The 25,201-nt window shown below is 47.1% G+C and overlaps 1 protein-coding gene across 9 annotated transcripts in view; it reads left to right on the top strand.

Moving 5' to 3' along the window:
• The window catches only part of gria2b (glutamate receptor, ionotropic, AMPA 2b), a 163,949-nt gene that overhangs the window by 63,382 nt on the left and 75,366 nt on the right, over window positions 1-25,201 (top strand). For all 9 annotated transcript variants that reach the window (XR_013576426.1, XR_013576425.1, XM_078540609.1 and 6 more), the window contains exons 4-5: window positions 196-392; window positions 9,001-9,054. Coding sequence is in view for 7 of the 9 variants with exons in the window: in XM_078540609.1 (XP_078396735.1) it covers window positions 196-392; window positions 9,001-9,054 (251 nt within the window). In the remaining 2 variants the exon portion in view is untranslated. The remainder of the gene's footprint in view (window positions 1-195; window positions 393-9,000; window positions 9,055-25,201) is intronic.

Below are 25,201 nucleotides of genomic sequence, written 5' to 3'. Positions count from 1 at the left end.
GTTCAGTTTAAAACATCCTCTGATATGTTTTTGTCAGACTAAGCCATTAGTCATAACATGTCATTAATTTCATGCAAATTTTAATTGAAAATGAGAATACTGGGTGATTTACAGTGAAATAATTCAATCTTTAACTGGTTTTCTTCAGGCTTGAATGTAATATGGAGACTATGTTCTGTTGTTCCTTTCCCCCAGGATTATCAGTCTTACAAGCAGTCCTGGATGCTGCTGCTGAAAACAAATGGCAAGTCACAGCAATCAATGTGGGAAATATAAAAGATGAGAGGAAAGATGAAGCCTACCGCTCACTTTTTCAGGACCTGGAAAATAAAAAGGAAAGACAAGTGATCCTTGACTGCGAGCGTGACAAAGTTAATGACATCATGGACCAGGTACTCTTTTGTATATTTTCAATAAACAGTGACACTGTGTCAAAATTTATAGTGATATTAATTAGTCAAATCATATGGCTAGAGATTCACAATGTGAGGTTCCACATTGATAGATCTGTAATAAAGTCTATCCTTTAAACGCGGTATGCAGTAAATCATGGAGTAAGCAATATATATCTTTCACTTGCTTTTGCGTCTGATGATTGGATAATTAGCTGTCATGGTATAATTACTGTGACAAAAGCAAGGCTTCCATTGATCCTTCATGCATCATGACATTCCCTGGAACAGAGGTGATACTGCTGCTACTGCTGCAGCTATTTGTAGCTACTCCTACTAGGAGATCTGCTGTCATAGTATATCACATTCATCTGTCTTGCATCATCCTCACACATCCACTGTAGCTTGTCTGTAACCGCTCTGTGATGTCCGGCATCCAACTGTGCCTAGGTTGACCCCTTTCTGCTGCCCTCCAATTTGCCCAATAAAAGAGATATCTGTAACTTTTCAGCTCTGATCAAATGCTGAAATACAGACATTTTATTTTCTGGATGTTACTTTTTAGAGTTCTTTTTGATCTTACAATTTCAAGCACCTCTTATGGTCTGTACATGGAAATTTTAAGCATATATCTTAACATCCACATTTCAAAGGTGTCTCTTTTCTTCCACAGGTCATTGCTTATTTTCTTTATGGTACATGATACAGGCCAACCTTATTTCTATTGTATGTGTACAAGCTTCCATGCACAACAATTGGTAACAGGCCTGTTAAGGGGAAAAATTTTTAAAATGTTATTTCGGACTAAAGATTTGCTTTATGCAAATTGAGTTCCAATCTGGCAATTCTGATATAGGGCAGAATCATCCCAGATTTGCATTAAGTGCGGTAGTGGGCAGGTAAGACAATGTTTTACCTGCCAACCGCAATGACAGCTTTTCACGCCGATCATCCCAAACACACTGCATTAGTTATGCATTCCCAAGATACATGCCGTTTCCATGGCGGGCGGGCACCGATTTGCCTGCCACGCCATCACCTCGCTGCTTCATCACGCCAAGCACCACATTTAAAGTACAGCCGCACTCAGTGCTTCCAGCCCAGGACTGCAGCAAAGAAGACATGGCTCCGAAAGGCAAGAAGCCTGCAGCCCTCAAGTGCCTTTTGGATGCCGTGGAGGCCCGCTGTAATGTCCCCTACCCCAGCTCTGGCTGCAGGAGGGGCAGCTGCATTACCACTCCGGCTTGGTAGGCAATGGCAGTGGCAATCAGTGCCAATGTTGCACAGAAGAGGTTGGCCATCCAATGCAGATAGAGGATGAATGATCTCATCCGTGCAGCCAGGGGATGACAACCATCTCATCACTCTACATTCACACACTCAAGCCCATCAGACATTCACTGGCATCTCACTCACTGCCAGATCAAGGGACATCACCGCCTATTCTCACATGCACCCTGACATGTCCATCTGGCCTTATCTCCTCTGGAGACTGTCTCCTTAGCGTTCACCATCTTGAAGACACTTGCACAGTTCAACATGTGCTGCCTACACACACCCTGGGATACCCTCCTTCCCCAATACAGCTCTCATCCTTCAGCCTCTTCCCTTGCCTGAGGCCACTTCTCCCCCTTCCCCAAGCAAGCCCTAGCCCTGCAGCCATTGAAAAGCCACCCACATATGGCTGATCTCGGAGGTAGAGACCTGCCTGTGAGTCCCGCTAAAAGTGATGTGGTGCCATCTGTGAAACCTGGTGCTGATGACTGTGAGTGCTGACCGAAGCAAGGCAGGCAAACTAACCTTGAAGTCCCGAGTGAAGTGCAGCTCGCCAGGTGCACGCTGTTGTTTTTCCGCTGACATGGGTGGACGATCCAGTGGGGGGGCAGGGGGAATGAGTCCTGGGGGCTGGCCTTATAATGATATGCTGATGTATTACAATGAGGTTTCTGACATCCGATAGCAGGAAACGCGACCCACCATTGGTGGGCTGAGCGGACGATTGCAAACTGGTTTCACGACATCGTGAAACTGATTTTTGGCCTTCTTGCCATATTGTCCACTCACCCCACCAAACACACCTGATGCTGGCGGGCACGGAAAATTCTGGTCATTGTAAGTGATGCACAGTCCAACCCAAGCACTGAAGTTGAAGTAGTCTTAGCAGAATGTTACACGATTTCATTTTAACTTATAGGAAACAAGTAAAGACTCAAAAGCTTACTGATAGCCAATGTCGAATGTTCATACAGAAAATTATTATTTCCACAGCTCACGGTCTGTCTAAGCAAAGTACCCCTTCCTAACTGAGTGGAAAATCAGTTGATTTATTGGCAGGACAATACCAGTCTGTGCCATTTTTAATATGACTGCAGTGTCCCTCATCTCCGATTGATGTTCAATTTTGTATTCCTCCCTGGGGGTGACTGGTTTCCATTCAACAAACCTCCTGATAAGACAGTCAAAATTGGAAACTTACACAAATTGGAAATTGATGTAGGATAGCACTCTGAAGCACCATTGAACTTCATACTGCGACAGATTATTATATGCATAATTTTCTATTCAGTCTCCTGTAATCATTCATCTTATCTAAAATTATAATCAGACTTCTCCTTGAGATGTTATTTAATTTGATTATGCTTAGCTACTGGAAAATTGTGCAAATAATTTAATATATTAGTTATATCAATATTTGTCATTTCAAAAATCATCACTCTAATCCCAAGTGTCTACTGCTCATTTGCGCTGAGTTGCTGAAGATCCATTTAGATCTCAGGCATATGCAAGACTTTCTCTTAAGATTATGGCTATTCTAATCCTGCTCAAAACATCCAATACAGAACATGGGCTACATAAGATAGTCTGGGTAACCTCAATGTTAAGAAAAATCAGGCAGGCTGTAGAACAGTGAACTGATCCAATCCTTTCCACACAGCCCAGTTTGCACGTGCAGGTAGTTTCCCACCCAGCCCACTCTGCGTTTACAGGTAATTTCCCACCCAGCCCACTCTGCATTTACAGGTAATTTCCCACCCAGCCCACTCTGCATTTACAGGTAATTTCCCACCAGCCCACTCTGCATTTACAGGCAATTTCCCACCCAGCCCACTCTGCGTTTACAGGTAATTTCCTACCCAGCCCACTCTGCATTTACAGGTAATTTCCCACCCAGTCCACTCTGCATTTACAGATGATTTCCCACCCAGCCCACTCTGCGTTTACAGGTAATTTCCCACCCAGTCCACTCTGCGTTTACAGGTAATTTCCCACCCAGTCCACTCTGCGTTTACAGGTAATTTCCCACCCAGTCCACTCTGCGTTTACAGGTAATTTCCCACCCAGCCCACTCTGCGTTTACAGGTAATTTCCCACCCAGCCCACTTTGCGTTTACAGGTAATTTCCCACCCAGTCCACTCTGCATTTACAGGTAATTTCCCACCCAGTCCACTCTGCGTTTACAGGTAATTTCCCACCCAGTCCACTCTGCATTTACAGGTAATTTCCCACCCAGTCCACTCTGCATTTACAGGTAATTTCCCACCCAGTCCACTCTGCATTTACAGGTATGTAAAATCCTGATGAGTCGAATCCCAGGGGAACTGCCCACAAATGTGTGTTGAGCAGAGCTGAGGAGGCTCCGTTCACACATCAATGCATCTCTATGTAACCTGATGTGCCTACAAATGCGATTTGTGTCAAAACAACAGATTCAAATGTCATGTGTAAACACAGTAAAGCAGTAAATGTGTGAAAAAGTCTTTATTCAGTTTGTTCACACCTTACAATAGTCTGACCATGTAAAAGGCCAGAGCTTTGCATTGACAAGTCTCAGGTGTTAGCTCTGGAAAAACTCAGTAATCATTTTCTGTTTAGTGTGTTTTTTTCAGACTTGTGTGACTTAGTCATTCCACCATGTTGTCACTGTGGTCAAATATGTTTTCGGTGTTTTGACGTTCACTTTGTGCCCAGGCTTTCCACTTGCTATATTAATTTCATCTTTCTCCACTGGGCAACACTTTAACTTTCTCACTGATTTAGCTATACACAGTGAGATCTCAAAGTCAAATGATGGTTTGCTCAGTGCCCCATGATTTTGTGCTCTTGTGTAGTCTAACTCTGCTCTGATTGGTCGGCAGTGGTCATATGACAAGCTTAGACAAGTTTTGCTAATCCAGAGTTACCAGTGTGGAATTTCGGATTGTCATGGGCATCGTTCTAGGGAATTTGTAATTCTGCCAGTGGGAATGGTTGATGACTTCTAAATAACTGGAATTTCGTGACACCTGAATTTGACTGATCATGGTTTCACTGTGGTTTCCCAGCCTGTTCCCTCTGGATTTACAGGGAGTTTCCCACCCATTACCTCTGGATTTACATATACCCAGAAGGGAAAAACACAGTAAAAACTGGGAAGTAAGAATATTGGGCCGAACTGGTCTTGTATATCTTAAAATGGAACACAAGTAAAAACTGGGAAATAAGAGTACTGGCCTGAACTGTTTTTTCCTTCTGGGTAGTTTCCCACCCTTTGCGCTCTGGACGGCTGCTGTTAGGCTGCTGACTTTCATTAGAGGAGACTGTAGATGGCCTTGCAGCATGACCTGGAGCTGCATTGACCATAGAAGGTCCAGCTTCAGAGTTCGCCATCTCAGCATGGGCAGACACTTTCTTGGCTGGTTGACCGGCAGGCACTGGCAGAGTGGCTGCTGTAGAGGGATGAATGTAGTCATCCTGTGAAAGGTGAGCAAGTTTGTGCAGATTGGAGCCACTGTCAATCTCCCAAAGTGGCATCCCATAAATCATAGTAATTTGTTGGAAGACAGTTGCTGGACTGCTGTGAAATCCTGCAAGTCCTACGATGGCATCCATCTGAGATTACATGGCATCAAACTGATCCTTGGCTTCAGTTTGAGCTCTCACTCTAGCATCCAGATGTTTGGGGGAAGATGCTTGTATGGCAATAGAAGCTGAGACATCAGCCATCAGATGCTGCATCATGGTTGCGTTCACAAGTTTGTTAAGGAGTTGGCTCCCACTTCCTGGAGAGAATGGACTCCAATCTCTGTACAAGGCCCTGTACCAAGTTGGTGCTGGACTCCTCCATGCTTCTTGATGTTGCAGGCCAGTTTTCTGGAAGGCCTGTCAATGCACTAAGTATATCATTGTGCATACCCACCAACTTTTTTCTATATCCCATCCTATTGATGTGGTCATCTAAGTCCCCTGAAGCCAAGTTTGTGTGCAGCCTCATCCTCTGGTGAGCTGGCACCTGTGCTACTCTTGCCTCCAGCCTTGGCTGCAGGCCACTCGTGTTCAGTGTCTCACCACATGTAGGCCCTGCCTCTCTTCTGTCCTCTACATTATGTGCAACGGCAGTATCTAAACTGTTGGCTGCAAGTTTTAAATAGAATGATTTTGTTTCTTCATCATCAGTGCCTTGTTGCTCTTCCTCCTATTGCAAGCCCATTGCAGCCTAGCCAGGTGGCAGTTCTGGATATCTGTAGGAGAAAGGCACTAAAATAGGGTTGTGATGAAGAGAGGGGGTTGGGGAAGCGAGAGGTGCAGACTTACACTGTCTACAGCTTGTAAATCAGATTCTGGCCTGAGCAGGAAGTACGATGTGAGGAGGCGACAATACTATCATCGTCCATAGTTTCAACTCTACCGTTAGCTCTGGTCTCAGCAATGGTCCTCTAATGATGCCAAGCACTATGTTGTCAGTGGGATCAAGGGCATACAGGTGTACCTGTCCCCCATCTGTTAGCTCCTGCTGCCTCAACTTGTGAACCATCTTATCCTGCAAGGGAAAGGGAAGTGTGTCAATAAGTATGGTGGTTGGGGCATGTGGCTGTCATGGTTGTATAGCTGGCAGAGTACTCAAGCTGTGAGAAGTGATTGTGAGGTGTGAGGCAATTTAATTTGTGTGAGGGTGAGTGTAATGAAGAATGTTAGGTAGGAGTGGTGATTAAGAGAGATTGTTGGGAGTTGAATAATTGAGCAATGAAGTGATGCAGTTGGGGGAATATAGCAATTAGCTACATTGACCATTTGTGTGAAGTTCTTGAACATTTTGTGACATTGTATCCAGGTCCTTGTGGTCAATACCTCCTGGTATTCAGTGCTATGGTTTTCTGATCCCACTGTCTTCTGAGCATTTGGCTAGGAGCCTCCTGCAGATATTGCACTTATTTTCTCCTTTCCACTCATCCATCAAAACCTTGAAACTCACTTTCTCCCGTGTTGTTCCATTATTCAGTCATTTTCCATATCAGAGTGACTTGTATGACCTGCTCCCCAGCCACAATATGCCGTCCCTTTAAGAGGTGCAGGCTGGCTTTAAGTAGGCTAGTTTTAACTTGTGCTAGTCTCTCAGAATTTTGGGCTTCCTGTTTATGTGTGCAGCCATTTAAGAGCTCAGTTAGCAATGCCATGCTGCAAACATGATAATGCACAGGCAGCACAAAGCTAGCATTTATAAGGGTTGTCCAATTAAGTATCCCCATATGTCAAATAGCTGCACCATATCATGTCAGCTGCTGCCAGCTGTTGGTCCACTCTTTATGCCTTCTCCAGCTCTGTGATATTTAAATGACAACTCCCCTTCTGACTTATTCAAAGTTTTTGCAGCTCACTTAAAATTCAAGGCAGCCCAGCAGGATGGATATGAATGAAGGAGAGGCAATTTAAACTCATCAGGGGCTGCTGGAAGGGAGGAGTTGACATTTAAGAGTCCACCAGTAGCAGAAATGAAAATGTATTTGAACCTTAGTCAACGTGAGGGTGAGAATCTTGGTGGACAGAAAGCTTGTAGTATTTTATAAGAGTCAAGAATTTGTGGGAGGTGTCATTTCACCTCTGGTTTCCTTATCCATGAACATGTAAGATATCACCAATTAGATATTAGAGAATGTTCCTCATTCGTGTGAATTAAATGCCTTATATTCAAAATTGCATGATAAATTAACTTTACTAGATAGGAATATATACTTAGCAGTTGGCAAGAATCCTCCTTTCTTTGTTTCTGTGCATAAATTAAGAAAGTATAGCTACAGCAAAGACATGAGTGCCCCTTTCCTCATTAGAATATCAGTTTGTTCTACGTCAGATGCAAAGATCTGGGTTCAAGTCAGTACACATGCACTTGATTCCAATAGCTGAGTTAGTGGTTGTGCTGAGAAATGGGAAGATTGGACCTTCTGGTTCAATGTTTTAAGGAGGTAGAAAATTTAATTTCTTCTTGGTAGTAGTTTATCATATTATTTAATATGAAGCTGGAGGAACCTTTTAGCATAGCACCATGAGGGTAAAGCAATAGTTTTATTCAGATATTTTGGGACAATTTTAACCCCAAAAAACAGATGGGATGTCACAGGATGGAAGGTTAAAGCATTATAAATCTGAACCTCAAACCCAATCCTCCTCCAACCTGCCCACTTCCAGTTCTAATGGAGGTGGGACAGTGGTGCAGGCATCCAAACCACTCACACGAGGTGGTTGAATAACTTAAATATTATAACAATGCTTCCTGCCTCATATTTGTTGACCATTTCAAATTGAAGTTTGGCTGGCTGAGTTTTCTGTTCCTCGGGAAACTCGACTACTGGATCCAGGAGGCAGCCTCTTTCCAAACATCTGCTGGATTCAGCGTACGAGCCTGACCAAACCCGCATAATCGGACACTCCTCCCGCATGATCAGACACCCTTCCCCAATGACCCTTCAATCACCCCCAAGGCAATAACCTTCCCGCAAGACCTCTGTCCTCCCCAGACGCCCACTAATGCCTGGGATTTCCTCCCTTCTCTGAGGCCTCCAAACATTACCCTGGTGTAGTCTTCAATCTCTGAAAACCTCAACACGAGCTTCTGATCCTTCAGGCCTCTGCTTTCTGTCTCCCATCCTTATCTCTCTCAGATCGAATACCTTCCCCCTCTAACCTCAGGGTCAAGTATTTGATCCCTCCCTCCCAGATTTACCTGGTCCCGTGGCCTCTTCTTATAGTGTTCCCCACCCAACTGGAATCCAAGCCTGGCAATCCTTATGCAGGAAACCCCGACCTAAGGATTTCCCACATACTACTGCCCCCACTACCTGCCACCCCCCTCCCCCCCCCCCAACCCCATTACTACTTCCCCCAATCCTGTTCGTGGCAAGTCAACATACTAAAATTTCACCCTATCATTTACTGAGCCTTATTAATCAGACAAGGATAGAAAATCTATGTCCTTCTAAATAATGATTAGACTGAAAAATTACCAATCTTCATCTTGCTTATTTTAAAGAATAATTCCTGATCACATATGAGCATAAATTGAATAATCACTATTAATGTTTATGCATCCAATTGAGCAAAGTTATAGATGTCAGAACTCATACAGGACGTACAAGGATGGTATGATTATTCCTTCTCTTCTGAAGCTGAACTTGAAGTTAGAAATTATTTAGTATTTCATAACAACTCTGCACTGGCAAATTGTTTTTATTTTGATTTTATGTTGGAAAGGATAATATTGGGTATAACTTAAGTTTCTTGTATGTTTCTGATAACTTGCTCTTCAATTCCGCATATCACAAGAGATAAACTAATTTCTCAATTTCTTCATTACAGGTTATAACCATTGGGAAGCATGTTAAAGGATATCATTACATCTTTGCAAACCTGGTAGGTTGCCTACACTGTATTGTGGAATCCTACCATATGTGATAGCCTAATGACAGACAAATTAAAGATGTCCATACAAAGTTTGTGCATAATAGAATTGGCTCTAACAGCACTGGCTGTGGCAGTTACATATTAAGACTCAGTACAGAGCCCTTGTTTGCAGTTTTAAGCATTCCCCCCACTAGCAAAAAAAAATTAAAATAAATAATCTATTCTTTAAGAAGAAATGGCAAAATTTCCACTAAGGACAAAAGGATTCATTGTAAAACTCAAGAGAATTTAAAGAATTCTTTCTACCTACTCATTTCAAGCTGCTCGCCAGAACGAATATATGATGATGCTCGAGTTAGCTCATTCTTGGTGCACTGTTATTATGATGCTTATTTGCTGAATCCAACCTACTTGTGCATATTTGCAATAAAAATGTCACCAAGAGCTCTCCTGACACCACAGAGGTACATCAGTGGAATTCATTCCAATTTTGTGCTGAATTAGCAATTCTTGGACCAAAGAGAAATGGTTGTGCAAATGGCATCAAAATCTACAGATTTAAAGAGATTAAATTCGTTAAACTTTGATGTAAATACTATTGTCAGAGGAAAATCAATGTTTATTTTATTGAACAATGCTTTGAAGCAGAAGGTTCTAACAGGCTGAAGTTAAATCTCAAAATGTCATAACCCTAGAGAATACCTTAGTTAATAAGATATAATGTGCACATGAATAAAATAAACAGCTCAATAACTTGATGATGTCTTCAGAAAATGCAGTGCCTTTCTTCTGGATTATACATGAGCATTTTTTCTGGAAGTTCATAGGAAGGATTGAGGTCTAATTGGAAAATGAGTGGGTCTTACCATGAAAAGCACCATATTAAATCAATTAAAATGCATAAATAAGGCTTGTAGTATACCTGTTTTGCAACCTGATTTAGACAAAAAAATATTGCTGATTAATTGGAAGTATTCAGAATTTTTGTACGACAATAGGATTCCAAGCCTAGAGATACAATCCAAGAACATATCCCACAAAATAGTCACAAGATGTACGAATGAGACAAAGGAAAAATAAAATTGGGGCTGAAGTTCCACGGCACCTGACTGCACTCCTGCTGTAGCCCTGTTGGGAGCTGGAAGGGTTGAAAATTAACCCTGTACCTGATTATGATGGATTCCGGCCTTCTGTTGGAATATTCTGTTGGACTGTTGTAAAGAGAAATGCCCCTGTCTGCCCCGTATTTAGTCATATGGGAGGGAGGGAGGGCAGATTGTGAGGTGGCCAACAATGGTGTTTCCCACATCCTGGCCTCCCATCAGCTAGGCCAATCATTAGTAATGGAAGATGTGGTGAATATGATACAGTATAAACAGTCTGACAAATGGTGCATGTGGGGTACAGGTTTAGATCATGATCTTCAAAACATATATTTCTTTAAAAATATGTCTAATTGTTGCCTCTTTGCAGTTCCTTTCTGCAGTGATATTGGGGTGGTGGGGTGGGGTGGGATGGGGTGGTGGGGGGATGTGGTGCAGTTTGGTGTCTATGATATCTTCTCCTGTCAGATCCAGCACAATGTGGCACTGTACATGACTTGTTGGATGGGTGGGCAACCCAAGTGATGGTTGCACTCCCCATTTGCCCTCAAAGTAGGAAGACCATTCTTTGACCCCTGGAATGTCTTTCAGGATATGTGACAAAGGTTTGTGGTGGGTGGTTTGCGATGCTTACTTGAGGATGTGCATCCTTCTCCCCACGCCTCATGGATTTTTAACCCCAGGGTATTTTCATAGATGAACTCATCTTTAAATTTTATGAGAGATGCAGCTTCCCCCAGTTCTCAACTAACCATAAAGTCACATATGCCTAAACCTGTATTGAACCTTGCTTAGACCGCAGAGTTCTATCTACAAAGATGATACTCGAAATGTGTGGGTATACATTTCAGGAAATGATTGATACACTGGGCCTCTTTTCTTGTGAAAAAAGAAGGCTGAGGGGTGACCTAATAGAGGTCGTTAAAATTATGAAAGGTTTTAATAGAGTGGATACTGAGAGAATGTTTCCTTCTATGGGGAAGAGCATAACTAGAGGCCATCACTATGATAGTCACAAAGAATTCCAATAGGGAATTCAGAAGAATCTTCTTTACCAATGAAGGGTAGGAATGGGGAATTGGGTGCCTCAGGGAGTGTTTGATGTGAATAGTATAGATGCGTTTAAGGGGAAGCTAGACAAGCATTTGAGAGAGAAGGGAACAGATGGTTAGGATGGTGGAATTACATGAGAAGGGATGAGAGTGGAGCAGAAACACTGGCATAGACTGGCAGGGCCAAGTGATCTCTTTCTGTGCCATATATCCTCTGTACTCCTCTGTAAATTGTTTGAGTACATGGCAGCTGAAAGCAACATCTTTGACTGTTGGCACATCTCGGAAAAGCACAGGTATCATTGGTACATACCCAGAAAATAAACCTGCATAGTTTCCACTGTGATTTATTTTTTGAATTTCTTAGAATTCTATTATTTTTACAAAGTAAACAAAGATGTGAAAAGCTTCTGATGCGTGCTGATGCCAATTCAGTCGTATAACTTGGGAGTCTATCTCCCAAATGCAGTGAGCTAGAAGGTTTATGATCCCTTTCACTTGGAAGTCTCATTCCACTTCTGCTTCGCACCTAACATTGTACTGGGCTACATTTTCTGAGATTGGGGGCAGAATCATCCCAGATTTGCACTAAGTGTGGTAGTGGGCGGGGAAAAGGACACTTTACTCGCTGGCTGCAATGGCAGGTTTTTGCACCGTGTCATCCCAATCCCGCCTCATTAATCATGCATTCCCGGGAAACACGCCAGGTCGCTGGCAGGCAGCCTCCAATTCACCCGCCATCTGTCACCTCGTCGCTCCCTCACGCCCGGCATCATGTTTAAAGTGCAGCCGCGTGTACACCTCTCAGTGCTTCCAGCCCAGGACTGCTGCACAGAAGACATGGCCCTAAAAGGCAAGAAGACTGCAGCCCCCCCCCCCCCCCCCCCTCAACCGATTCAGTGACATGTCACTGGAACGCCTTTAGGACGTTGTGAAGGCTCGCCGTGATGTCCTCTACCCCCTCTCTGCCCGCAGGAGGGGCAGCAACACCACCAATCCAGCTTGGGAAGCAGTGGCAGTGGTGGTCAGTGCCAACGCTGCCCACAAGAGATTGGCCATCTTGTACAGAAAAAGAATTAATGATCTCATCGGTGCCGGCAGGGTAAGCCAATCATTTCTTCACTCTAAACTCACACACTCACAAGCCCATCACACATCACTGGCATCTCACTCACTGCCAGTTTATCATCACTCACTCTCACACACACACCCTCACATCTCCGTCTCATCTCATCTCCTTTGGAAATCACCCCCTCATCCCATCCATGGTTCCACTCAGCATACACGCAGGCCTGGCATCCTTCTCATTTGGCCTGGCATGCACCTTGCTCACACTTTCTCCACCTATCTTTACACAAGACAAGATCATGCACAATCAATGGGAGAGGTCCCAGACCAGGAGTGGAGTGCTGGACATCAAGCTCCTCATTCCCTTCGAAGACCACGCGTTAGAGCTGGCCAGAGAGGACGTGGACTGTTCCTGTGGTGACAGCGAGGTCAGCATCAAGTATCCAAGTGAGGACCATGCACCAGATCATCCCTCTGGCAGCTCAACTGCAAGTCCAATGTGTGTAGCGTGGCAGCCATGCACTAATAATCTCCACTTTCTCTCTTAGAAACATCTGCCACATCAGCCTCAGGCAACCTTAGCCCCGACTCCAGCACCGACAGCACCTCGGATGAGGACCCTGAGGGCAGCACCCTTGAAGACCAGTCACTGTGCCCACCCACACCCTCCACCAGCGCAACGACACACACCTCGATGAGACCTACATGTACAGCAGGCTCGGGTTCACTATCTGTTCCACAGCAGGTGGAGACAAGGACACCCGAGGTCACCGGCACTCAGAGGGCTGCTGGAGGACAGAAATCTGCTGAGTCCGAGTCAGATGAGGAGCCTCTGGATTCAGTCCACATTCGGTTGGAGCTGCAGCGCCAATCATGGGAATACCAGGAAGGAATGACAGCTGCACTCCTCAGATCGTAAGGCACGATGGAGGAGTCTGTCCGCCTTCAGTCCAAGGTGATTGTGCCAGCATGCCAACGCACTGGGGTCAACCTCAGGATGGTGACCACCATGGAAACCTTGGTCCAAGGCATTTGTCCTGCACTGCTGCTGGCTGAACTCCATCGCTGACACCATAGTTGGCCTCTAACAGTGTCAATGCCAGAGGGGTGCATGACAGCTCGATCTCACTCCAGCTTCACCTTCCCCTCAAGGAATCAGCCAGGGGTCCTTGGGCACCCATAGGGAGGAGGATCAGCAGGTGCACACCCCTGCGCCATTCATCCAGGTGACTCCAGGAGTGTCCGACCCAGCGAAATCCTCTTTTCCTTTGACCCTCTGCAACTTTAGCTCCACAGGCCGAGGAGGGTGCCACTGCCACACAGCAGGACCCTGTAAGCAGGCCGGGGCCCTCAAGACCTTGGTCCTCCAGAGGACGTCCGCCAAGGTCATCACAGACAACAGGGCGTAGCTATCAGCATGCTGCCTCCCCCTCCACTATGGGTGTCGGGGGAGCACCAAGAGGTAGCAGCTGGGGTAGGAAGGTTAAGAAGATGCAGTTGCACAGCCTGGGCATGGGTGTTAATCACTTGTACATAATGTTCACTATTGTAAATAAATTCCCAAGAATGTCTCCCTGCCTATGGCTCCTTGTTCTGATGAGCAGTGTTTGTGTCATTCAGATGTGAAACCTTGGTCCCTGCACAAGATAAAGACCGGTGTCTCTGTCCAGGATCTCTTCCCTGTGCTTTGTGCAGCCTCCCCAGCACACTGATGGTGCACCTTCACAGTCACTGGTCACATCAGTCATGCCTGCACCTCAATGGGGCTTATCGTTGCTTCCAGAATGTTACTTCCAGAACGGGCTGGCCCCCCATCTCATCAGCATCTGTGTCCGGTGACAGTGGTCCTGAAGGTTCAGCTTACGAAGGATGCCATAGGATCAGGAGAAGTTAAAGTTTTCCTGCTGCATCTCCATGGAATGACCCTGTTCACAAAGCACAAGAGAGGTGCCATCAGCCAGACAGGAGTCAGACATTCACATAAGGTATGTGAGGATCTATGGAGTGTCCCCACTGCATGTCATCATCATCCTCCTGAAATGTAGGGACTGTGGGCATCCGCTGCATCTCAATGACAGGAGCATTATCACAGAGGGTATGTGCTCTGCCATCAGCCAGACAGGAGACAAACATTCACAGATGAAGTGCAAGGATTTATGGTGTCTCCTCGCTGCATGTCATCATCATCCTCCATGAATCTAGCAACTCTGAGGGCCTCCTGAGCACGTCTGCCTTTTGTGGCCAGTGCAATAGCCTCATCGCCATCATCCTCGCCTTTGAGGACCTCCTCACTCTCGTCCCAATTGATGTCGGCCTTGTCGGAGGAGATGTGCAGCTCCTCCATCTCCTCCCCAGCCAGCTCCTCTCCCCATTGCAGCACCAGGTTGTAAAAGACGCAGCAGGAGACGATGCTGCGAGACACCCTCTGCAGACTGTATTGCAGGACTCCACCAGACCAGTCCAGGCACCGGAACCTGATTTTCAATATTCCAATGCTTTGCTCCACCAAAGTGCGAGTTGCAGCATGAGCCTCATTGTAGCTTCTCTCTCGGGCACCCATAGGGAGGAGGATCAGCAGGTGCACACCCCTGCGCCATCCGTCCAGGTGACTCCAGGAGTGTCCGACCCAGCGAAATCCTCTTTTCCTTTGACCCTCTGCACTCTAGTTCCACAGGCCGAGGAGGGTGCCACTGCCACACAGCAGGACTCTGTAAGCAGGCGCCACACAGGCGTCATCAGCCACATCCTCTGCGGGTAGCCCTTGTCCCTGAGGAGCTATCACTGCAACCTCTTTGGACCCTGGAAGACGTCAGGGGTCTGTGACCTACTGAGAATGTAGGAGCCATGGACACTCCCAGGGAATCATGCGCAGACCTGCAGGATGTGTTTGTGGTGGTCGCACACCAGCTGAACATTCAGTGAGTGGAAGCCCTTGAAGTTGACATAATTGACTGCCTATTGCCATGAAAATCTGAGTGTCACATGAGTGCAGTTGATGGCATCCTGCACCTGTGGGAACCCTGAGATCTGGGCAAATCCAATCACTCTTGCATCCCGCTGTCCTGGCCCTGGGCGAAATGCACAAAGTTGTGTGCCCTCACGATTTTGGCGCCTGTGACCTCATGGATGCATTTGTGGGCGGAGGCTTGTGATATCCCACAGAGGTCACCTGTGGAGCCCTGAATGGAGCCAGTGGCATAAAAATTTAACGCCGCTGTCACTTTCACGGCCACTGGCAGTGGATGCCCCCCATATCTGTGTGGCACCAAACCCTGCAGTAGCTGGCAGATGTGGTCGACCAGTTCCCTAGATATGTGCAGTCTTTGGTGACACTGGTTCTCGGTCACCTGGGTCTAGCTAGGTGCCAACCAGCAAAACTTGATGTGGTTCTTCAGTGGCGTATGCGGGAGCCCCAGACATCCCTTCCAGATGGTGCTGCTCCTCCCTCTGTCCAACCAGGCGCCTCGGACGCTCTCTTTTCCTTCGTCTCCGCTCTCTGTAAGCCATGAGGCATACAGCTAGGTCACCAGGCTCCATGCTCCATGGTCCTGCAGGATGAAAGAGAGATGTGTGGGTTAGCATGGGTGTACTAAGAACCTCTCTTGGTTAAGTCTGAAGGCCCCTTAACACATCCCAGAGAGCACTGACCACCACTTGGATGGCCAGAGATTTGTGCTCTGCATGGCTGCCCGAAACCCCACCCACCTCCGCCCCACTCTACCTGACCGACTGGCAGCAGCTTTGCCCACTGGTCTGCATGCTGTGCTCTCAGCTCAGGCACAGGCATTCTCCTAACCTGCACTTCTAGGTTGCACTGTTAGCTTTAACCATGTGGGAGACTGGTCGAAAGCTGTATGATGAATTGCAAGGGGCTGTGAGCACCTCCAGCAGTGACTGCTCCGTGGCCAGATTTAGTAAGGAGATTGTACAACGTGCCCAGTCCAATTGTTCTGCAGTCCACTGAAATGCTCATTAGTTTGCAGTCTGTGCCTGAGGCGTGAAAAACTCTGGAACATTTGGTAGCACTTTGATGCCTCTGCGTTGCTTGAGTGGGCAGATAAGCTAGAGGCCCGATTCCAATCATATCAATGTGGCTGCACATGAACTGTCTCAGCTGCGGAGGAATGGTCACTTTATACAAGGTTTCCCTAACCTAATGTGTGGCTGCTTCTCTCGCCCACCACCAATGTGCTTGTGCACCATCAGACCAGGCTGCCTTGCCCCCCCAACTCGCCCAAACTGCAGGGCAGCCCTTGCCCCAGCACCGCACTGTCAGCCAACTGGAAAAAGCGGCTTTTCTGCGCCCTTGCCTGACTGCGTGGCACCTCAACCTTGAAGTCGAATGCATGACCCTCATGAGAGCTGCGTAACGTTAGTGAGCACTCAAGTCCGAGTTCCCCTTGAAGTGCAGCTTGCCAAGTGCACACCTTATAAATGCTGTTGTGAGACATACCCGGATTATCCAGTGTGGGTGGATGATTCTGGCAAGCAGGGCTTAGAATGACGTGTAGATGTATGAAAATGAAGTTCCCGATGTCTGGTGGAGAGAATGGTGGCCCGCCATTGATGGGCAGAGCAGACGATCGCAAACTGCTTTCACGACGGCATGAAACAAATTTTTGGCCTTCCCGCTACATTGTCAGCTCATGCCCGCCATAATGCCCACCACCAACGGGCATGGAAAATTCCACCCCGTGCATCTCGTACAGGCCTACATCCAGAGGGAGTTGAACTTGGGCACAGAGATCATCTTCAATAAAAACAGAAAATGCTGAAAATACCCTGTAGGACAGGCAACATCTGCGGAGGGGGATAGTTAACGTTGTAGGCCGATGACCCTTCATCTGTCTCTAAATCAAGCTCCATACTCAAAAGATTTATGTAATTCAAGCAGAAACAATGATGTAAAAGTGCCTTGGTGAGCCATGGGGAATTTTTAAACTATTGAAGGAATGTTTTTAACATGAGAGAAAGTGTTACAACCTGCACTTTTCTGAAAGGAATCATCAGGGAGCAGCAGTTTACATTCTCATTCAAATATCCTTTGTTCCTGAGCTTTGTGACCTCCTATGTGATCATTCTGAACACCGGTGTGAATCTAGAAGCTTCCATGTACGATCTGCTTACGTTCGCAGGAGGGCATGCCAGGAGCAGCACCGGGCATAACTAAAAATGGTGAAGCTATAACACAGGACTACTTGCATGCCAAATAGCATAAGCAGCAAGTGATAGACAGTGCTAAGCGATCCCACAACCAACGGATCAGATCTAAGCTCTGCAGTCCTGCCACATCCAGTCGTGAATGGTAGTGGACAATTAAACAACTCACTGGAGAAGGAGGCTCCACAAATATCCCCATCCTCAATGATGGAGGAGCCCAGCACATCAGTGCAAAAGATAAGGCTGAAGCATTTGTTACAATCTTCAGCCAGAAGTGCCGAGTGGATGATCCATCTTGGCCTCCTCCAGAGGTCCCCAGCATCCCAGATACCAGTCTTTAGCCAATTCGATTCACTCCACATGATATCAAGAGATGGCTGAAGGCCCTGGATACTGTGAAGACTATGGGCCCTGGCAATATTCCAACAATAGTATTGAGACTTGTGCTCCGGAACTTGCTACGCCCCTAGCCAAACTGTTCCAGTACAGCTAAAACACTGGCAGCTACATGGCTACGTAGAAAATTGCCCAGGTATGTCCTGTACACAAAAAACAGGACAAATACAACCCAGCCAATTACCGCCCATCAGCCTACTCTCGATCATCAGTAATGTAATGGAAGGGGACGTCAACAGTGCTATCAAGCGGCACTTGCTTAGCAATGACCTGCTCACTGACGCCCAGTTTGGGTTCCGTCAGGGCCACTCAGCTCCTGACCTCATTACAGCCTTGGTTCAAACATGGACAAAAGAGCTGAACTCCTAAGGTGAGGTGAGAGTGACTACCCTTGATATAAAGGAGCCCCAGCAAAACAGGAGTCAATGGGAATCAGGGGGAAAGCTCACCACTGGTTGGAATCACATGTAGCACAAAGAAAGATGGTTGTGGTTGTTAGAGGTCAGTCAGCTCAGCTCCAGGACATCACTGCAGGAGTTCCTCAGGGTAGTATCCTTGGCCCGATCATTTTCAGCTGCTTCATCAATGATCTTCCTTTCATCATAAGGCCAGAATGGGTTGATCGCTGATGATTGTACAATGTTCAGCACCGTTTGCGACTCCTTAGATACTGAAGCAGTCCATGACCAAATACAGCAAGGCATAGTCAATATCCAGGCTTGGGCTGACAAGTGGCAAGTAACATTCGCGCCACACAAGCGTCAGGCAATGACCATTTCCAACAAGAGAGAATCCAACCATTGCCCCTTGATGTTCAATAGCATTACCATCACTGAATCCCCCACCATCAACATCCTGGGGTTACCATTGACCGGAAACTGAACTGGAATGGCCATATAAATACTATGGCTACAAGAGTAGGTCAGAGGCTAGGAATCGTGCGACGAGTAACCCACCTCCTGGCTCCCCAAAGTCTGTCCACCATCTACAAGGCACAAATCAGGAGTGTGATGGATTACTCCCCACTTACGTGGATGAATGCAGCTCCCACAACACTCAAGAAGCTTGACACCGTCCAGGACAAAGCAGCCCGCTTGATTGGCACCACATCCACAAACATTCACTCCCTCCACCACCGACGCACAGTGGCAGCAGTGTGTACCATCTACAAGTTGTACTGCACGAATTCACCAAGGCTCCTTTGACAGCATCTTCCAAACCCACAACCACTACCATCTAGAAGGACAAGGGCAGCAGATAGATGGGAACACCACCACCTGGACGTTCCCCTCCAAGTCACTCACCATCCTGACTTGGGAATATATCGCTGTTCCTTCACTGTCGCTGGGTCAAAATCCTGGAACTCCCTCCCTAACAGCACTGTGGGTATACCTACACCACATAGACTGCAGCGGTTCAAGAAGGCAGCTCACCACCACCTTCTCAAGGGCAACTAGGGATGGGCAATAAATGCTGGCCCAGCTAGTGAAGCCCACATCCCATGAATGAATTTTTTAAAAATGATTATTGCCTGGCATTTGTGTAGCACCAATGTCACTTATCAGTCCAAGCCTGGATGTTGTCCAGTTTTGCTGCACATGGGCACAGACTGCTTCAGTATCTGAGGAGTCGCAATTGGTGCTGAACATTGTGCAATCATCAGCAAACATTCCCACTTTTGACTTTATGATGGAGGAACGGTCTTAGGACACTCCCCTAAGGAACTCCTGCAGTGATGTCCTGTGGTTGAGATAATTGGCCTGTAACAACCACAACCATCTTCCTTTGAGCTATGTCTGACTCCAACTAGTGGTGAGTTTTCCTCGATTCCCATTTACTTCAATTCTGTTTTTTTTTGAAAAATATACTTTATTCATAAAATATCTGGAAGAACACTCCAAAACATTTCAAAATCACCATCACAAAAGTACAATCAGATTCAACTTTTACACATGGATCACGAGGTACATCAATACAATCAATGAATATTACAATCATTTCAATATGGTCAATGCAGACAATTAGATAATGGTATTGGAGTTATCAACATACATCATGTTGCACCATGTTTCAATACAATTATAATACAATTAGTATTCAATGCATACATTATTTTTGAGCTGTACAGCCCGAAGGGCTCTCAATAATTCCCAGCCCCTCGGTGCACTATGACAGAAAGGTCTTAGACAGCGACCTTTCTCCATTGCGCCTTTGCGGCAGCTGCCCCAAGCTTTAGTGCGTCCCTCAGCACGTAGTCCTGGACCTTGGAATGTGCCAGTCTGCAACACTCGGTTGGGGACAACTCTTTGCGCTGGAAGACCAACAAGTTTCGGGCAGACCAAAGAGCGTCTTTCACCGAGTTGATGATCCTCCAGCTGCAGCTGATGTTTGTCTTGGTGTGTGTCCCTGGGAACAGCCCATAGAGCACAGAGTCCTGTGTCACAGAACTGCTCGGGATGAACCTTGACAGAAACCACTGCATCTCTCTCCAGACCTTCTTTGCAAAGGCACAATCCACAAGGAGGTGAACAATGGTCTCGTCCCCACCACAGCCACCTCGAGGGCAACGTGCAGAGTGGGTGAGACTCCTGGCATGTTGGAAGGATCTGACGGGGAGGGCCTTTCTCACCACCAGCCAAGCTACATCTTGGTGCTTGTTGGAAAGTTCTGGCGATGAGGCATTCTGCCAAATGACTTTGACAGTCTGCTTGGGGAACCATCCCACAGGATCCACCCTCTCCTTTTCCCGCAGGGCCTCTAAGACATTACGTGCCGACCACTGCCTGATGGACTTGTGGTCAAAGGTGTTTCTCTGCATAAATTTTTCCACGCGAGACAGCTGGTATGGCACGGTCCAACCACTTGGGGCGTTCCGCGGCAGCGTGGCCAGACCGATCCTTCGCAACACCGGGGACAGGTAGAACCTCAGCATGTAGTGACACTCGGTGTTTGGGTACCGAGGGTCTACGCACAGCTTGATGCAGCCGCACACAAAGGTAGCCATCAGTATGAGGGCGATGTTGGGCATGTTTTTTCACCCCTTATCTAGAGGCTTGTACATCGCGTCCCTGCGGACATGATCCATTTTCGACCTCCAGATAAAGCGAAAGATGGCTCGGGTGATCGCCATCGCGCAGGAGTTTGAAATGGGCCAGACCTGCACCACGTACAGCAACACCGAGAGTGCCTCACACCTGATGACCAGGTTCTTACCTGCAATGGAGAGGGAGCATCGCTCCCACATGCCCAGTTTTCTTTGCACCGTAGACACTCGCTCCTTCCAGTTTCTAACGCATGCCCGGTCCCTCCGAACCATATCCCCAGCATCTTCAGGCCGTCAGCCTTGATGGTGAAGGGGACAAAGGATCGGTCAGCCCAGTTCCCAAAAAACATGGCCTCGCTCTTCCCACGATTTACCATGGCTCCCGAGGCCAGTTCAAATTGGTCGCAGATGTGGATCAGTCTGCGCACCGACAGCGAATCCGAGCAGAAGACGGCGACACCGTCCATATACATGGAGGCTTTGACCTGAGTCCCTCCACTGCCTGGGATTGTCACTCCTCTTATGCCCGGATCCTTCCTGATGGACTCAGCAAATGGTTCTATGTAACACACAAACAGGACAGGGCAGAGAGGGCAGCCCTGCCTGACTCCAGATTTAATAGGAAAGCTATCTGATTCCCACCCATTGATTGAGACTGCGCTACTGATGTTAGTGTAGAGCATTTGGATCCAATTGCGAATTCCCTCCCCAAACCCCATTTTGGAGAGCACATCCACCATGGAGGTGTGCGATATTCTGTCAAAGGCCTTCTCCTGATCCAAGCTGATGGGGCAGTGTCCACACCCCTGTCCTGCACATAGGCAATTGTATCCCTGAGCAGCGTGAGGCTGTCAGAGATCTTCCTGCCTGGCACAGCGCAGGTCTGGTCAGAGCGGACTTGACCCTATTGGCGATGACATTGGACAGAATCTCATAGTCCACATTCAACAGTGAAATGGGTTACCAATTTCTAATTTCCTCCCTTTCCCCCTTGTACTAGTAGATGAGGGTGATGATGCCTTTCCTCATTGATTCTGACATGCTGCTGGCCAGAAGCATACTCTTGTACACTTCTAGCAGGTCTGGGCTGATCCAGTCCTGCAGAGCCGAATAGAACTCCGCCGGCAAGCCGTCGCTTCCGGGAGTTTTACTCTTCTCGAAGGACTCAAGGGCCTTAGTCAGTTCATCAGGAGTTAACGGTTTGTCCAGGCTCTCCCATGTACTGTCGTCTAAAACCTCCGTGATAGAGGACAGGAAGGACTGCGAGGCCGTGCTGTCTGTGGGCTTCACGTCATACAATCCGGCATAAAAGAATTTGCTGATCCTCAAAATGTCGGACTGCAATGACTTTACTGAGCCGTCTTCTTCCTTCAGGCTGCTGATCACAGAGCTCTCTCTGTGTACCTTTTGGAAGAAGAAACGTAAGCACGTCTCATCCTGCTCCACGGACCGGACTCTGGAACGGAAGATGATCTTGGAGGCCTCCGAGGCAAAGAGCGAGGCTTGCTGGCTCTTCACCTCTTGGAGTTCCTCCTTGACATCGACCCCCATCGACTGCAGCCGGAGTAGATTCTGCATGTTTTTCTGGAGTCGGGACATTTCCTCCTGTTCCTTTCTAGCTTTCTGGACACTTTTGAGGATGAATAACCTCTTGATGTTTCCCTTGATCGCTTCCCACCAGTGTGTCAGGGACTCAAAGAGGGGTTTCATGATTCTCCAACCTTTATAATCCCTCTTGAGCTCCTCAATGTTCTCTGGGGTCAGCAGTTGCACATTTAACTTCCATGCCCCCCTGCCCACCCTTTGGTCTTCCTCTAAGTGACAGTCAGCCAGTAGGAGGCAGTGGTCAGAGAAGAACATCGGTTTGACGTCGGTGGATCTGACTGCGAACGCACGGGACACAAACAGGAAGTCTATCCTGGAATGGATGGACCCGTCTGGCCGGGACCAGGTGTATCTATGCTGCGCTCGTCTGCAGGGTTGCAGAAGACGTCGTGCAGCTTGACATCCTTAACTGTTTCCATCAGGGATCTGGACGTAGCGTCCAATTTGCTGTCGGCCCTGCCAGATCGTCCAGCCGCATCGATGATGCAGTTGAAGTCACCGCCCAGGATGCCCGGCCTGGAGGTCGCCAGCAGCAGTGGGAGCTGCTGAAAAACCACCAGCCGCTCGTCCTTTTGTGCCGGGGCGTACACGTTATTTAACCAGAGTGGAGTATTCTTGTACATTACGTCTGCTATGAGGAGGTGCCCGCCCACCACCTCCTTAACCTCGGAGACGGTGAAGTTGCCTCCCCGCAGCAGAATACCCAGGCCGGAGGAACGAGAGTCATTTCCTCCCGACCAGATCGATGGCCCATGGGACCACCATCGTGACCATTTCCTGTAGGAGCTGAGGTGTGGTATCGCACACTCCTGCAGAAACAACAGGTCAGCTTTGACCTTGGCAAGGTAGTCCAAGATCACAACACATCGCGTAGTAGATTTCATGCTACGCACATTTATGGATACAATCTTTACACCCATTTTAAAGCATTTAGTCTCTTACCAAACCTGTTGTCTTTGAGAATTCCAGACCTTTGGTCTGCTCCTGCATAGCCATAGTGTTCACAAATTGTCTCATCTTGGATGGGCTGAGAAAACACTCCTGAACCACCCCATTGGAGATGTTCCGCTCAGGTGGCATCTGGGGGTTCGTGCAAAGAACCGTGATTTGAAATGTCCTCTGTTGGAGAAGTCTCTCTGATCCTCTCCCACTCTGGGGCGTTGCTGCTCCCGGCTTCCCGGAACTGGGGTGCGCTGAGCGCTTCACTGTTCCCAGATTCCTGGGGTTGGGGTGCGCTGGCCTCTTCGGGCAGTGGGCAAAGTTGGGGTGCGTTGGTCTCCTCATTGTCTCCAACGTTCTGGAGCTCGGGTGTCTCGTCCTCCAACTCCCTAGAGCTTTGCTGCTTCTTCTGTAGGTGCCGCCCTTTCCCTTCTTCGTCCGAAGAGCAGCTGCCCTTGTCATCCGTATCGGATGGGAGACGCCTCTTGCCACTTGTCTGGGAAGTGGCTTGGTCCCTTCTTAGCCCGTTCTTCCTTTTGGCTCTCTTCACCAGCTGCCACTCCCCCTGCTGATTTACCACTGCTTCCTCCTCCATTGATTCGCTCTTCTGAGGAGTGGGAGGTTCAGGGGGCAGTGCTTTTGATTGGCTGTCTGCTGCTTCAATCTTTTCCTACACCTTGTCTCTCTTTGTGCCCTCCTTTGTCCCATTGTTCTCACTGGGGGCCTTGGTGATTGGAGTGTTGCAAGTGTCCTTGGCGGTAGTGACACAAAGCATTTCATCTGCTTCCCCTTCGTTGGCTTTGGCTGCCTGTGCAATTTTGTTGCGGCTCATTGATGCCACACTCAGTCAAATGCTGCCTTGATGTCAAAGGCAGGCACTCTTAACTCACATTTGGAATTCAGCTCTTTAGTTCATGTTTGGGCCCAGGCTGTAATGGGTCTGGAGTCGAATGGCTCTGGCAGAACCTAAACCAAGCATCTATGAGCAGGTTACTGCTGTGTAAGTGCTGCTTGATAGCACTGTTGATGACACCTTCCTTCACTTTACTGATGATTGAGAGTGAATGCAAATAATCATCCCTAATTGGGACTCTATTGACTTAAATTGACAGGCAGCCAATCCAAATGCCAGCTTGTCACCAGGGGATCTCCCCATGCAGCTATTTGCTATTTTCTTAGCCTCCCTCGTGCCTTCACTCCTACTACCACCTCAGGGCCAGTGAAATCCTGCCCTAGCTTTTTATTTTAGATTAATAAATATATTTAATTAAATTCCACCTGCTGCCAAGATGGGATTTGAACTCTTGTCTCAGGAGCATTTGTCCAGTAACATTTCTACCATTTTACCGTTCCCATGTACCTCATAGCCCAACCCACCTGGAGCCTGATTCTAGTTAGCTCGCAGCGTGACAGGTGCATACTATTGTACCTTTCACCCCGGCTATCTTAACATAAGATAAGAATGACTGGGTTAAAATGCATTCTGGCAACTGTGGATAAATCATGCAAGGAAGATGAGATATTTAATTTTCATTTAAAATAAAGAAAGAAAAATATGGCACACTGCTTCTTAAAATTGTGGAAATACTAACTGTTATTTATATAAAACAAATCAGTTCAATACTTTGAAAGCAACTATTATATATATAAGTCATATTTCAAATTTACAAAAAAATGTGATTGCCAAAATACTGTACAGTGACATGGATGAAAGATTGAGACTGTGAAGCCAACTGTGCCATGATCAGACGCTAACAGTATTCATGAATGTAATTCCGAAATCTTGAAAT

Source organism: Cetorhinus maximus, chromosome 1, assembly GCF_964194155.1.
Source record: "Cetorhinus maximus chromosome 1, sCetMax3.hap1.1, whole genome shotgun sequence".
Taxonomy (NCBI): domain Eukaryota; kingdom Metazoa; phylum Chordata; class Chondrichthyes; order Lamniformes; family Cetorhinidae; genus Cetorhinus; species Cetorhinus maximus.
Note: the sequence above shows the minus strand (reverse complement) of the source record. Positions and strands in the feature narration are given on the sequence as shown.